Raw genomic sequence first — 12,839 nt, 5'->3', positions numbered from 1 at the left:
CACGCCGCTGGTAAAGGTGGGGCTCCCACTCCTCTCCGGCTCCTTCCTGTGGGAGGGTCAGGTCGGTGCTGCCCCATCCCTCACAGGTGCTCAGCAACTGAAATGCTGTGGGGACAGGGGCGTAAGGGTCAGGTTACCTGCAGGTGGCAGTGACTCAACGCTCCATGAGCTGGCCCACTGCAGGGTCACGAGGAGCTGAGTTCTATTAAAGGGCCTGTTGTCCCTTTATCTTTACTTTCTATCTTGACTTTTGAAATTTGTCTTGAATGTTAACGTTGTCCCAGAACAGTTGGAAGTGTGGTTTGTTTTCATTTCTTCCCCCATAGCTCTGTCCTCTTTCCAGCAGGAGCAACCCCCACCCCACCCACCAGGGAGGTTGAGTGTTCCCCTTACGCTGAACTCCCTTTTTCCATCCTGCAGTTTGGGGCTTTCACACTCAGGCCTCTGGAAGAACCCACGGTCCTTCCGTGGCAGTTACGACCACCCAGGCCATTGGCAAAAAGTTACTGAGCTCTTGCTCCTTGAGCTGACTGGAAATACAGCGGAGCAAAGGGCCTGGTCCCTGCACCCAAGGAGGTGGCTGACTTAGGGGCTGGGGAGAGGTGGCCAGGCAGACAGGTGGAGTCCCTAACCACTAACACAGGACAGAAAGAATGTCCTTCCAGTGAAAAGCAGCGGAGCCCAGAGGCGCTGGGAGGCACAGAAGAGGGCCTTCGGGTGGAGACGCTTCCTGGAGGGGTAGAGCCGGCACTTTAACGCACAGGGACGTTTGCAGCCCCTTGGCCTGAGCTGAGATGAGCCTCCCGGCCCTCTGGGGACATCAGGTTCTCTCGTACCCAGCCCTGACTGCGTCTCACTCCAACTTTGTCATACGACAGGGTGAGCCCGGAGCAGCCGGAGAACAGGGACCGGCTGGCCCCAAGGTACGTGCGTCTCTCGCCCAGAGTCCCAGTGCGACATCTCACTTCCCTGGGCTCACGGCACGAGGTGGCTGGACTCTGGGTCTTGACGGGGAGGGAGGGAAAGATTGTGGCAGGAGGTTCGCGACCGCAGCCGTGACTGGACTCGGTCTTCTCCAGGCCTGGCTAGTCCCCAGCTGTCACACGGAGTCTTCTGTGTTCGTCGTGGAACCTCTGGGCACCCTGCCTCAGTGTTGGGAACCCGCTGACAGGCTCCCCATCCTGCTGCTCTAGGTCCACCCGGGCGCAGCCAGGCATCACCCGTGTTGGGGACAATCCCGTCTAACAGCGGGCAGCGGTTGCTGGGCCCCGGGCCGGGGGGTGAGACCACGTTTGTCTTGCAGGGCAGCAAGGGGGAACCAGGCAAAGAAATGGTGGACTATAATGGGAACATCAACGAGGCTCTCCAGGTGAGTGGGGGCTAACCCAGACTCTAGAGATCTGGAGATGCCCCGGGGGCCTCCAAGGCTCTGCACCACGGCCTTGATGAGGGAGCGCTCCAGCACCCCAGTTAGTGTCCTTGAGGCCAGGCTAATGGGCAGAGCTTCCAGAAGAGAGGCCCCCTTGCTCTGTCTCCCTTGGCCTCTGCCTGCAGCCTCCGGGAAAATGCACCTCCCTCGTTTGGCAGCCGGGAGGCCCAGCCCTTGGTGTGGCCCGGCTGGCGGGTTATCCTGGCTCTGGGGAACTGAGAGCCGTAACTGGAGCATCCTGGCACCCTGTGGGATGTTGACCTATCCAGGGTTCTGGAGCCCCGTTTCTTCAATAGCCCTTTCACATGGTAGAATCTGTCTTTCTGAAACATATCTCCTTTGCGTGCCTATTTAATCACGTTTCAAGTTCATATGGTACCCACCCTTTGAAGCAGGGTATCGCCATGAATGGCTAGAGCATGCTCGTTGGGAGTTGTGGGGGAGGGGTGCCCTGCATGTTGTAGGGTGATTAACCACTAGATGCCGCTAGCACCCCTCCCCCAGTTGTGACAACCAAAATATGTCTCCAGACATTCCCAAAAGTCCCCTGGGGGCCAAACCTCACCCCCGGGGTTGAGAACCACCGCTCAAAAGAAAGTACCTCTGTGAATCCATCTGGAAGGTGTATAATCCTGATTTCATGCCAACGCTGTCCCTCTGATTTCTTGAGTGGCTCCATATCTTCCTATACGGTTCCATATCTTGAGCGGCTCCCTTGTTTATGAGGAAGTATGTCGGAGGCTGGAAATCTGGGCTCTGGGGGAAGAGGAAAGAACAAGGGAGAGTCCCAGTCGGTGATTAGAGAGACTAAGAGATGTGTTGTGCCCTCCTGCTTTGGCAAAGTGAAGGGAAGTCTGCGGTCCATTTCGGGACTTGACTGAGTTTGTTGTGGGAGAGCCTCAGAGCAGCATTTGGTGAGGCGTAGGGACTTGTCTGCCCAGTGCGAGAGGTGGGGTGGTGTGGGTTGGGAAGCACGGAGCCCACCAGCAGGGCCTACCCCTACTGTGCTCCTAAGGGGAGGCCCAGCTCCCACGTTGCCTGGGCCAAGGGGTGCCTCCAGATGGCTCTGGACTTGTTCTTCAACTGACTGCGTGGCTTTGGTTTTCAGGAGATCCGAACGCTGGCCTTGATGGTAAGTCTTCCCCTTTCTGTTGGGTGCAGGGCTGGGGGCTGGGGGCTGGGGGCCAGGGGAGGGCAAGGACTTGAGGTGTAGCTTCCAGAAAGCAGGTGCTAGGCATCTGGGTTTGGACTGACCGTGAAGTGCTGGGGCAGAGGGTGAGGGGAGCCCGAGCAGGGGGGTCTCAGGAGCCTCCCCCACCCAGGGTCCCAATTGTCCTCTGGACAGCGTGTTCCTATGCTTCTCCATAAAGCTGTGTCGAGGAGATGGAGGTAGAGAAGAGGCTGCTCTTTTTTAAGTTTATTTATTTTGAGAGAGAGAGAGAGAGAGAGAGTGTGAGCAGGGGAGGGGCAGAGAGAGAGGGAGAGAGAATCCCAAGCAGGCTCCACACGGTCAGTGCAGAGCCCGACTCGGGGCTCGATCTTATGAACCGTGAGATCATGACCTGAGCCGAGATCAAGAGTCCGACGCTTAACCGACTGAGCCACCCAGGTGCCCCAAGGAAGATGCTTTTATAGGCTTCTCGTTTTTCTCAACCTTCAGCCAATAAAATCCATAACCCTAAAAAATCAGTAGCAACTCAACCTCCGCATTTTCACCTTCCCTAGGAATCAATTTCATTTTCTGCACTCAGAAAGCCAGAGAATTCCAAGCCCAGGTTTTACTTGTACACCTACCAGTGACAGGCCTGTGCATTTTTGTGGTGAATATTTATGGTTAACACAACCACCCCGAGGTTTAAGTTCCATGTGGAGAGAAGAAAGGAGATCACAAAGTTCTCAAACTGTTGGGATTTCATTTCACTTACTATTTTTCACGGCCACGTGCCACAGAAGGCTTAGGCAGTGTACAGATCCAGAATCAAGCACCAGGCACAGCATCCCCTGACCCCGGAGGTGGGTATTAACATCACACGATTCTGGAATCGATGAGCTTCGTTTGGGAACATTAAAATATATTATTTGAAGTAGTATTCGGAGCTGAACTTTCATGGAATTCTTGGTTCTTTTAAAATCAACCTCAAAGTATAAGTTACACACAATAAAACGTACCCACTTTTGGGTAAAGTTGGATAAGCTTTGACGAATGCACATACCCACGTATCCTCCACCCCAGTCACTCCAGAAAGTTCTTTTATGTGCCTCAGGCGTCAATCCCACACCGACCCTCAGCCCCGGGGCACCACGGATCTGCTTTCTGTCACAGTAGATTACACTTGCCTTTCTTGGAGTGTCATTTGAATGGAATCACACTGTATTCTTGCCTGTGTCTGGCTTCTTTTACTCAGCATAATGTGTCTGGGTTTCATCGGTGGCCTGGCAGGAACCAGTGCCTGCTTCATTTTTTACTGCTAAGTAATATTTCATTGTATGGGCTGTCGCAGACCTTCACCTGCTGATGGCTATTTGGACTGTTTCCTGGAGGCATTTTTAAGTCCCCATCAGGAGAGGTCAGGATCATGTTCTTGGAGCCCAGGAGCCCCCAGGGATGTTCAGAGGGAGAAGAGGGAGAGGCTGTTAGGCGTGGCTCTAGGTCGGTGGGGAGGGGGAGCATCACTCTAACCCAGACGCACTCAGGGCTCATCTGGCTTACACAGTGGGAACCCCATACTGTTTCCTTTGCAAAAAGGATGAAATGTTTGAAAATGATTGATCTCCGGAAACCAGCCTCCACACACACCCCTCTGGCAACAGGCCACGCCTCCTTGGTTGGAAAGTTCCTCCACGGGTCTTTCTTTTCTTTCCTAGGGGCCCCCTGGTCTTCCCGGGCAAATCGGCCCACCCGGAGCCCCAGGGATCCCAGGCCAGAAGGTAACACTTGTCTTGACAAGGGGGGGGGGGGGGGCGGGCCCCGCAGAGGTACCCCGTGTGTCCCTGAGTGCGGAAGCCAATGGGTGACCCTCTAGTGTTCCCTGCAGAGCCACCATGGCAACTTGGCCTGTGACTCCTCCCGCTGCTCCCAGGCGCCCCAGGCCCTACCTTGCCCACATCGCAGCCACCCCTACACCGGCCACCTCGGCTCTGCTGCCTGACTTGGGCTCCTGTAATCCACAGGCTCCTTTGGTGTGGTGGAGCCTGGGTCTAGACAAGCCATGCTCCAGGCAAAACCATGTGGAGACCCCCAACCTACCCATCAGGCGACGTGGCACTTAAGCTCCTCCCCGATCTCCCTCCTCCCTCACTCCCTGCCTTTGCTCTTTTATATTCTGCCTCACCCCTGTGATTTTCTCAGAAGACCCTGCACGTTTGCCCCTCTGTCCTCTGCTCATGAGGGCCCCTGCCCTGAAGCTCCTTCCCCTCTTCCCCTACCTTTCCCACTCCTCATAGTGTGAGCCCAACTCAAAGGCCACCTCCTCCTTGAAGTCTCCCCTGATCTACCAGGCAGAATTCACTGCCCTTTCCTCTCCGCTCCCCTCATAGCCTCATTTTGCCTTGGAGACGTGGCTCGTTGTTTACTGGCCTCAAAGACAGAGACCAGGCCTCCTTTATCTCCCTCCCTGACCTAAAGAAGAGGCTTGGGTTGACGTGAAGATACAGGGAGCTCCCCCTGGGGCAGACGGGACAGGAGGGCCGGGTTGGGGGGCACTGGGAGACAACAGTCCCCCAGGGAGTACCCAGGGCCCTCAGTGGCAGCACGTAAGGTTGTGGCCAAAATGTGGCCTGTGGGGCCAGGAGGCCCGGACTCGGACCTAGCTCCACTCTGCACAGACCGCAGGCCTTGGGCACACACCTCTGCCCTGGGGTCCTCACCTGGAAATGGAGGCAGTGCAAGTACATAGCTCCGGGGGACCCTGGCACATAGGAAGCGCCCCATAAATGACAGTTATCATTCGTCTCTGCTCTGAGAGTGACCTTTAGTTGTCCTGGCCACAGGGGGAGATTGGACTTCCAGGCCCTCCAGGACACGATGGGGAAAAGGTAAGAACAGACACTCCCAGACAAGCCTCCGAAGATGGACCTTGACCTGGGCTGGCAGGGGGACCGGGAGGGGGGACAGAAGGCTCTGGAAGAAGCCCAGGTGTGGGCCTTGTGGGGAAGAGAGTAGGGGAGGTGGGGGCCAACCCTACGCAAGCCTGAGCCCCACACTGCCGGCCCCAGAGGAGCCAGGAAGACCCGGCTGGGCTGGGCTGGAAGTTTCTAGAATTCCCAGGGAAAGTGGACAGGCTCTTCGCCTGGGCCAGTCAAGCACTGAAGAGCCACATCCTTTGGACCTCCCGTTCTTTCCTGTTCTCTCTCTCTCTCTCTCTTTTCTCCATTAGTGTATATAAATAAGTATTGCTGATATTTTCTAAAGGGACCTCGAGGCAAACCAGGCGACATGGGCCCTCCCGGTCCCCAAGGCCCCCCAGGAAAGGCTGGGCCCACAGGAATGAAGGGTGAAGACGGACACGTGGGGAGCCCGGGAGAAAAGGGGGAGAAAGGGGAGACGGGGCAAGCAGGCCCACCGGTGAGTGCTGGGCCGGCCGGGACCCTACCCTGTGACGCGTGTATGCCTGCACAGTGTGCCACCCCAGCATGGCTTCCTCAGGGTCCCCACTGCGGCCTGGGCCGGAGACCTGCAGCCAGGAAGTGGGGGCAGGAGACTCAGCTGGGTTTCCCTTCAAGCCCCCCCGCCCTTTTCTTTTATGAAGGCCAGTTTCCTATCTCAGGAGAACTGGTCCTGTTCTGTCATCTCCTGTGTCCTCGGGAAAGTTGCTGAGCCTTGCAGAACCTGTTCTGTCATCTCTAAAATGGGGATAAGAATGCTTCCCCTGGACCCTTCACTGGGTTGTTGGGAAGGCGATGAAGTCGTAGGTGTAAATGTGCCTCTTTGGAAAGTATGCGGAAGCCTGACACCCCGGAGAGGCTGCAGGTACAAAGAAAGGACCGTACCCAGTCCAGCCAGGCTGCCGACTTGACCTGGGAATCTTCTCTGGGCCTCAGTGGTTTTTATCTGTGAAATGGGCACCATCCTAGACACCTGCCCTTGGAGGAAGGGAGCCATGTGTGCATGCCACGGTTGGTCGCAAAGGCCCACTTGATGACCTTGCTCTTGACTAACAGAAATCTTTGTCGATCTGTAGGGTCTAGACGGCCCAACTGGGGAGAAAGGAGAACCAGGTGGCCAAGGGAGACCCGGAACAACAGGATTGCCTGGCCCGATCGGGCTCCCGGGATTTACAGTAAGGCGAGAGGGCAGGGTATCAAGGTTGTCAGCAGGCAGCTGTGGACGAGGGCATGCGAGCAGGGGCGCCCTCGCTGTGGTCACCAGCCCAGCGGATGCCCGGCGCTATAACGATGCTGCATTAACCCCCGCCCGCCTGGCTGGCCTCAGTGGGGGGCGGGCGTGTTCTCTTGATGAGCAGCTACTCCGTGCAAGGTACTGACTGGAGTGTGAACAGTGGTTCCCACTTCTTCCGCTCACGGCACGGCGGCCCCTGCCTTCAGGCACCAGCCTGGTTCAAAGGCGCTAGAATCTTAGACTCAGAATTCTCCTCTTAGAAGTATAAAGAACCTCAGAGGTCAACCCGCCCCACCTCTGACCCAGCGCAGGAGTCCCTCGGGAGCCACTAACTGGGGCTGCCCCACCCAGATGGGACAGGGGGACAGCTCACGGCCTCCTGACGTGTCCCCTCCAGTGTGGAGCGGGGGACCTGCTCCTGGATGTGGTGTGGGAGCTTCCTCGTCGCCCTCCCACCACGGGCCCTTGCTCTGTTCCCAGAGCCGTATTCATTTCTGCAGCTGTGTTGCAAATCACAAGTTCAGCCGCTTAAGACAGCGTGCACCTGTGACCTCAGAGTGTCTGTGGGTCAGGCGTTTTAGGCTACCGGGTCTTCTGCCTGGGGCTGCGGTCAGGCTATTGGTCTCTGTTCTCACCCGGGTCCTCATCCAAGCTCGCTGCTGTTGGCATGGTCCATGCCATAGTAGGACCATGTGCCTTGCCATAGTAGGGCCGCGTCCCTCAGCTACTCCAGGCTGCCAGTGCGGGCTGTTCCCCGTGACAGACAGTTCACATTAGAACAGCTTGCTTCTTCAAGGTCAGGGCCGGCAGGAGTCTCTCAGTGCCTGCTTCCAACAGAGCTGTGTGTGTGTGTGTGTGTGTGTGTGTGTGTAACATATTTCTAACATAACCTTAACATGTGTATGTTATAGTTTGTACCGTGAACTTGTAACATAACCACAGGAGGGACATCCCATCACCTTTGCCAGGTGCCATATTCTGTTGGTTAGAAACGGGTTTCCGGTCATTGTAGGGTCTGTGCACGGCAGGATCCACACACAGTATCGGCCTCTCCTCCCGTGGGATGGAACCACAGAGTCTTTTTTTTTTCTTGATGTTTAGTTTTGAGGGACAGAGCATGAGCAGGGGAGGGGCAGAGAATCCCAACGTGGGGCTCGAACCCACAGACCGTGAGATTGTGACCTGAGTCCAAGTCCGACGCTCGACCGACTGAGCCACCCAGGCGCCCCATGGGACCGCAGAGTCTTGAAGACCGCGATCTCAGGGCCCTTGCCGGGGCATCATCCATCAGGCTGACTGCCTCCTCAGCCTCCGAGATGTCCCCCGGTCACACCTAGGCCTAGTCTAGTGCTGGTTGGTTTGTCACACATTTGAGCGTATTCCTGTGCCAGCCTTCCCTGAGGGCCGGCATCCACACCGTGGTGTTTTGTGCCCACAGGGAGAGAAAGGAGAGCCCGGGGAGAAGGGAGACCCAGGAGTGGAGGTAGGTTGTACCTGCCCTACCTTCTGTGTCATTGGGGTGGGGGGGGTGGTTGACAGAGGTCTCATCACACCACAGCCCCTCCAGGGTTCCTGTGCTCTAGAAAGAAACCCACAACTGCCCGACACAGGGACCGAGGAAGAAGCTGAACATTCACTGAACATAGAGGCTCGGCCTCAGAGCCCCGGTTCACGGTCTCCCCCTTGGTGTTCACAGAGCACCCGCCATGCTTCGTTCCCGGTGCTAGAGTCTGGAGGTAGGAAAAGAAACAGAGCCGTCTCTATGCAGCCAACAGTCCCAGCAGCAAGCATACAATGGTTAGCAGCTCAAGGAGTTAGGTGAGCATCCTAGAAGATGGGCCATTTGAGCAGGGTCTTGAAGACTTTGTAGGAGTTTGCCTCGAAGCTCCGGAAGCCGGGCTTTCCAGAGAGACACGTTATTCTCTGAGAGATGTCTGGTGAAGGGAGGAGGACACAACAGTGGAGAGGAACTCAGGATGGAAGTCAGGTTCTCACAAGATGAGAGGGATTCCAGCCTATTTGTAGGCTCAGGGAAAGAGCCAGGAAAGCAGCAGAGCTCAGTGGTATGTGAGGGAGAGGACGTTTGGTGGGTGGGCCAAGGCCACCCAGACAGAGCCAAGGAAGAGACCACCAAGGCTTCCCAGCCCCCAGAGAGGTCCCCTGCCCCTGGTCACCTTCAGTGTCACCAAGGCCCAGCCTCACTTAGGGAGACAAACCTGATGATATGATATGGTTACCGAGGTGGACGTGCATGGTCTCCTAACGGAATGCTCCGAAATGCGGGAAAAGCACCACACATAGAAATGTTCCTTCCAGAAGTATTTAAAGTACAAATTGGAAACAGGCTACATTTCTAACAAGAAGGAAATGATTCAATAACTTATGGTTGATAATACTACTGGTAATAAGGGTCCCCATGTTTGAGAATGTTTGTGCCAAGCACTGTTCCGAGCCCCAGCTGGGGAGGAACTCATTACGTGCCGTGCAGTCGCCATGAAAAGGACGCTTGTGGGGAACGTACTCAAAACATAGAAAAATTTGTTCTACTTAAATGAAAAACCAGCAGAGAATCAAATTATACATATAGATATAATTTATGATAATCATCATAAATTATATATATATATATCATGTATATGTATCATGTATATATATAATCATATATATATAATTAATGATAATCATCATTAAGTACGGACGTATTCAAATACATTTTACGCCGCATCAAAAAAGCGTGGAAGGAAATAAAGCAAAATATTAGTATTCAGATGTTTATTCTTTTTCATTCTTTCAATCCCTTGTAATTTACAAAATATTTTAATGGGTCTGTTATTAATTATTTTATTTTCCAAATTATCATCCGGTAAAATCGACGTCTGTATAGTTCGTGAATTTTATTCAATACATAGGTTTGGGTAGCTTCGACCACAATCAGGATACATGAACTACTTATTTATAATAAGAAAAAAAGCAGTAAACTTTTTCACAAAAGAAAATCGAGTTTCCAGAGGTTGAGCCGAGAAGTCCACAGATCCAAGAGACATTAGAGGTACCAGTTCTGCCCGGTGTAGGGAGCTCCTCTCTGATGGCCTGGCAGAGAGGTCACACCCCGGCCACACTCCATGGGATTCTAACTCTGGGAAGGCGAGAAGAGCTTCAAAGTTGAAATGGGGTGAGCAGCTCAGAAAGGAGCAGGCAGGACTTCCCCTTGCCTCCTGGGTGACTGACTGTGGGCAAATGGATGTCCATCCTGATCAGAAACAGAATCTGCAATGAACAGCATCCTCCACAGAGAGAGAGAGACCCCCTGGGTCCCTCCCCCTTCCCTGCCCAGTGTGAATCTGTTCTACCTCACTGTGTCTTCAAGGGAAACAGAGACCAGCGGTCTCTGTTACAGACCCGAGGAGACTTGAGGGACATTTTTCCAAAACTGCTCAGCGTCCCCCCCATTCCACATAACCAGTCTCTGCTCCTTGAAGCCAAAGATCTCAAATTCAAATGCCTGCAAGGACCAGGCATGCAACAAATGAAGGTAAAGGTCAAGGTCAAAGACAATAGGGGGTGGTGGGGACTGGGGTCGTCGGAAGATCTCATGCCCCAGAGGGGAAACCTCTTATTCAGCTCTAGGCAATTGTTGCCAGGCATGAACAAGAGTCTTAGTGCTGCCAGATGGTTTTTTTTTTTTTTCTTTCTTTCTCTCTTTTTTTTTTTTTTCAAGAAAATCTGGAAGTCTAGACGTTTCGACAGCATTTCCTGGCAATGTTTGGGTTGGTTTTTTTTGTGTTTTTTTTTTTAATATTGTACAGGTTAATCAATTGCTGTGAGTTTCTGCCCTGTTCTAAGCCTTCTTTTGGGAGACTACATGCTGGGCAGTTCTGTCTTCCTCTGGCTTTGCAGTCAGTCCCCAGCTGGACCCTGAGCCATGTCAGAAGGAGAGGCCACTTGGAGCGTAAAGGCGGTGGGCTAACCATCTCCCTTTGGATTCTAGGTTCCTGGGCCCCCAGGGCCAGAGGGGCCTCCCGGACCTCCGGTAAGTCTGGAGGGCTTGTCAGTGTTTCAGTCCACTCTAACTGGGCCCCTGACATCCCCTCGCCGCAGCAGTCACTGGGGTCAACCTCAGAGGCCTCAGGTCACTGTCACGGCCTCCTCCCAGGGTGGGATTTTCTCAACCGCAAACCCCTCCCTACTCCTTTTCCTTCCCTTGCTAAACAGGCACCACCTCAGTGACACCAAAGAACCTGGGTGTTGCCGGGTTTCCCAAAAACAGTGGAGTGGCCGGGCAGCCCTGGGGTCTGGTCCCACGGCCCTGCAGGAGTCCCTCTGTCACTAAGCTCTGCCCTTGGCCATCAGGCGTCTGCTCTCCTGTTTCCTCTTTCTGCTATCTGGCCAGCAAAATGAACTAGATTAATAGAGACAGTGATTTAAGACCAGCCCCAGTGGATCGGCCTTTCCATGGTTACAGGTGATAAGATGAGGCCTTTATAAGGTCCCCAAGCATCCTCAACCAACAGATGCTGGTCCTTCCTCTGTGGGGTTCACAGTCCCCAGGGCACTGTGTCACCCATTGTCACTGGCAGAAGTAGGAGTAGTAATGATGAGAGTAGCCAACATTTTTCGAGACTTATTATGTGCCAAACACTGCTCCAAACACTTTGCATATGTTAATTTATTCCACTTTCGCTGTGTTCTTTCCAAATCTTCCCTTCGTGAGACTCTAGGTCAGCTGTGGGGGTTACAGAGAGACTCCCTGTCAGTCCCTGGCTGGGGAGCCTGGATCAGACCCCGCCCCAGGGAGGCCCAAGCACAAACCCCCTTAGCATCCCCTCTGCTTCCCCTGGGCAGGGACCCTAGGCCCTTGCTCTTTCGTGGTCCAACTTGTGGACAAGGTATTTTTGACTTAACCAGAAATGCAGTTCTGAGACACCCCTGTTTTGCTTCCAAATGCAGGGACTCCAAGGTGTTCCTGGACCAAAGGTAAGAAGAGGTCATGTGACAAGTGCAGGAGCAGGGGAAGGGGCGAGGGGTGAGGGCTGCAAAGGAAGAAAGTCCTTCAGAGACAGGTGGCCCAGCTGACCCCCTCCCTAAATGGAATCGCGTGACCCTCTAGCCAGTGGCTACAATCAGGACAGAATGAAGTCCTACAGTCCTTTTCACATCCATCATTGACACTGGGCGGGCTTTGGATTTAGAATTTTCCCATCCATTAATCCACCCAGTGAGTGACAGGTTAGATTCTTAGCAGACGATGAAATCCTTTTCCGTGTGACCCACCCCAGATCCTTCACTCGCCCTGAAGTTTGGGTGGGAGACAGAGAGGGGTGTAGTGTGGGCCCCCTCCCCGGGTCCAAACCCACTGGTCTCTAGCCTGGAGGTCTCCCAGGCTCCCCGCTCAAAAGCATTCCAACTGGGTAAGAGGGGCTGGGCGCTGATGGCCTACTGGCCCTTACTTCCTGCCCCAGTATACTTCAGGGGACTGTTGGGCAATTTCTTGTCCCAGTCAGTTTGCAAGCCTCGGGGTTCCCATGCTGGCATTTCAGGCACCTGCCAGTGTCTGGAGGGCCCCACTTTTGCTGCTATACAAGTGGTCACTTAGGCCCAAGCCCCACCTGGAATTGCCCTGTGGGCTTGTGTCCACTCCACCCCCTTTTCTTAGGGGGACCTCCCAGTCACCACAGGCATACTGAGGACTCGAACTGAGGGAGAGTCAGGCTAGGAATTCAAGGACTCCTGGAGTCTCCAGCCTGCCATCCCTGGGCCAGCCACCTCCACCGCCTCCCTCCTTCATCCTCTACCTGCCCTCATCTCCCCAACCCACCCCACCCTCCAGGATCCCAGGACGCAACACTGAGGTGGCTGAGACGTGCCCATCTGTGATCTTCCCCCCTCCCTTTCCTTCAGGGGGAAGCGGGACTGGATGGAGCAAAAGGAGAGAAGGGTGTCCAGGGAGAGAAAGGAGACCGAGGGCCGCTGGGATTACCCGTAAGTATCTCAGAGCCAGCAGCACCGTGAGGAGCCCAGCTGGGTGGTCCTGAGGAGGCCGGGTGGTATACGGGACCCCAGGAGAACACTGCT

The 12,839-nt window shown here is 54.5% G+C and overlaps 1 protein-coding gene across 7 annotated transcripts in view; it reads left to right on the top strand.

Annotated features, from left to right (window-relative positions):
- The window catches only part of LOC132684662 (uncharacterized), a 79,959-nt gene that overhangs the window by 47,241 nt on the left and 19,879 nt on the right, over nt 1-12,839 (top strand). For 6 of the 7 annotated variants that reach the window (XM_078434329.2, XM_078434327.2, XM_078434326.2 and 3 more), the window contains 11 exons: nt 879-923; nt 1,304-1,369; nt 2,538-2,561; nt 4,295-4,357; nt 5,420-5,464; nt 5,841-5,993; nt 6,610-6,708; nt 8,206-8,250; nt 10,756-10,797; nt 11,715-11,741; nt 12,666-12,746. In XM_078434329.2, coding sequence (XP_078290455.1) covers nt 879-923; nt 1,304-1,369; nt 2,538-2,561; nt 4,295-4,357; nt 5,420-5,464; nt 5,841-5,993; nt 6,610-6,708; nt 8,206-8,250; nt 10,756-10,797; nt 11,715-11,741; nt 12,666-12,746 — 690 coding nt within the window. The remainder of the gene's footprint in view (nt 1-878; nt 924-1,303; nt 1,370-2,537; nt 2,562-4,294; nt 4,358-5,419; nt 5,465-5,840; nt 5,994-6,609; nt 6,709-8,205; nt 8,251-10,755; nt 10,798-11,714; nt 11,742-12,665; nt 12,747-12,839) is intronic. The other variant, XM_078434328.2, reaches the window with a different exon arrangement.

The sequence above is a fragment of the Panthera onca genome, chromosome D2, assembly GCF_046562875.1.
Source record: "Panthera onca isolate mPanOnc1 chromosome D2, mPanOnc1 haplotype 2, whole genome shotgun sequence".
Taxonomy (NCBI): Eukaryota; Metazoa; Chordata; class Mammalia; order Carnivora; family Felidae; genus Panthera; species Panthera onca.
This window is presented reverse-complemented; position numbering and strand designations above follow the sequence as displayed.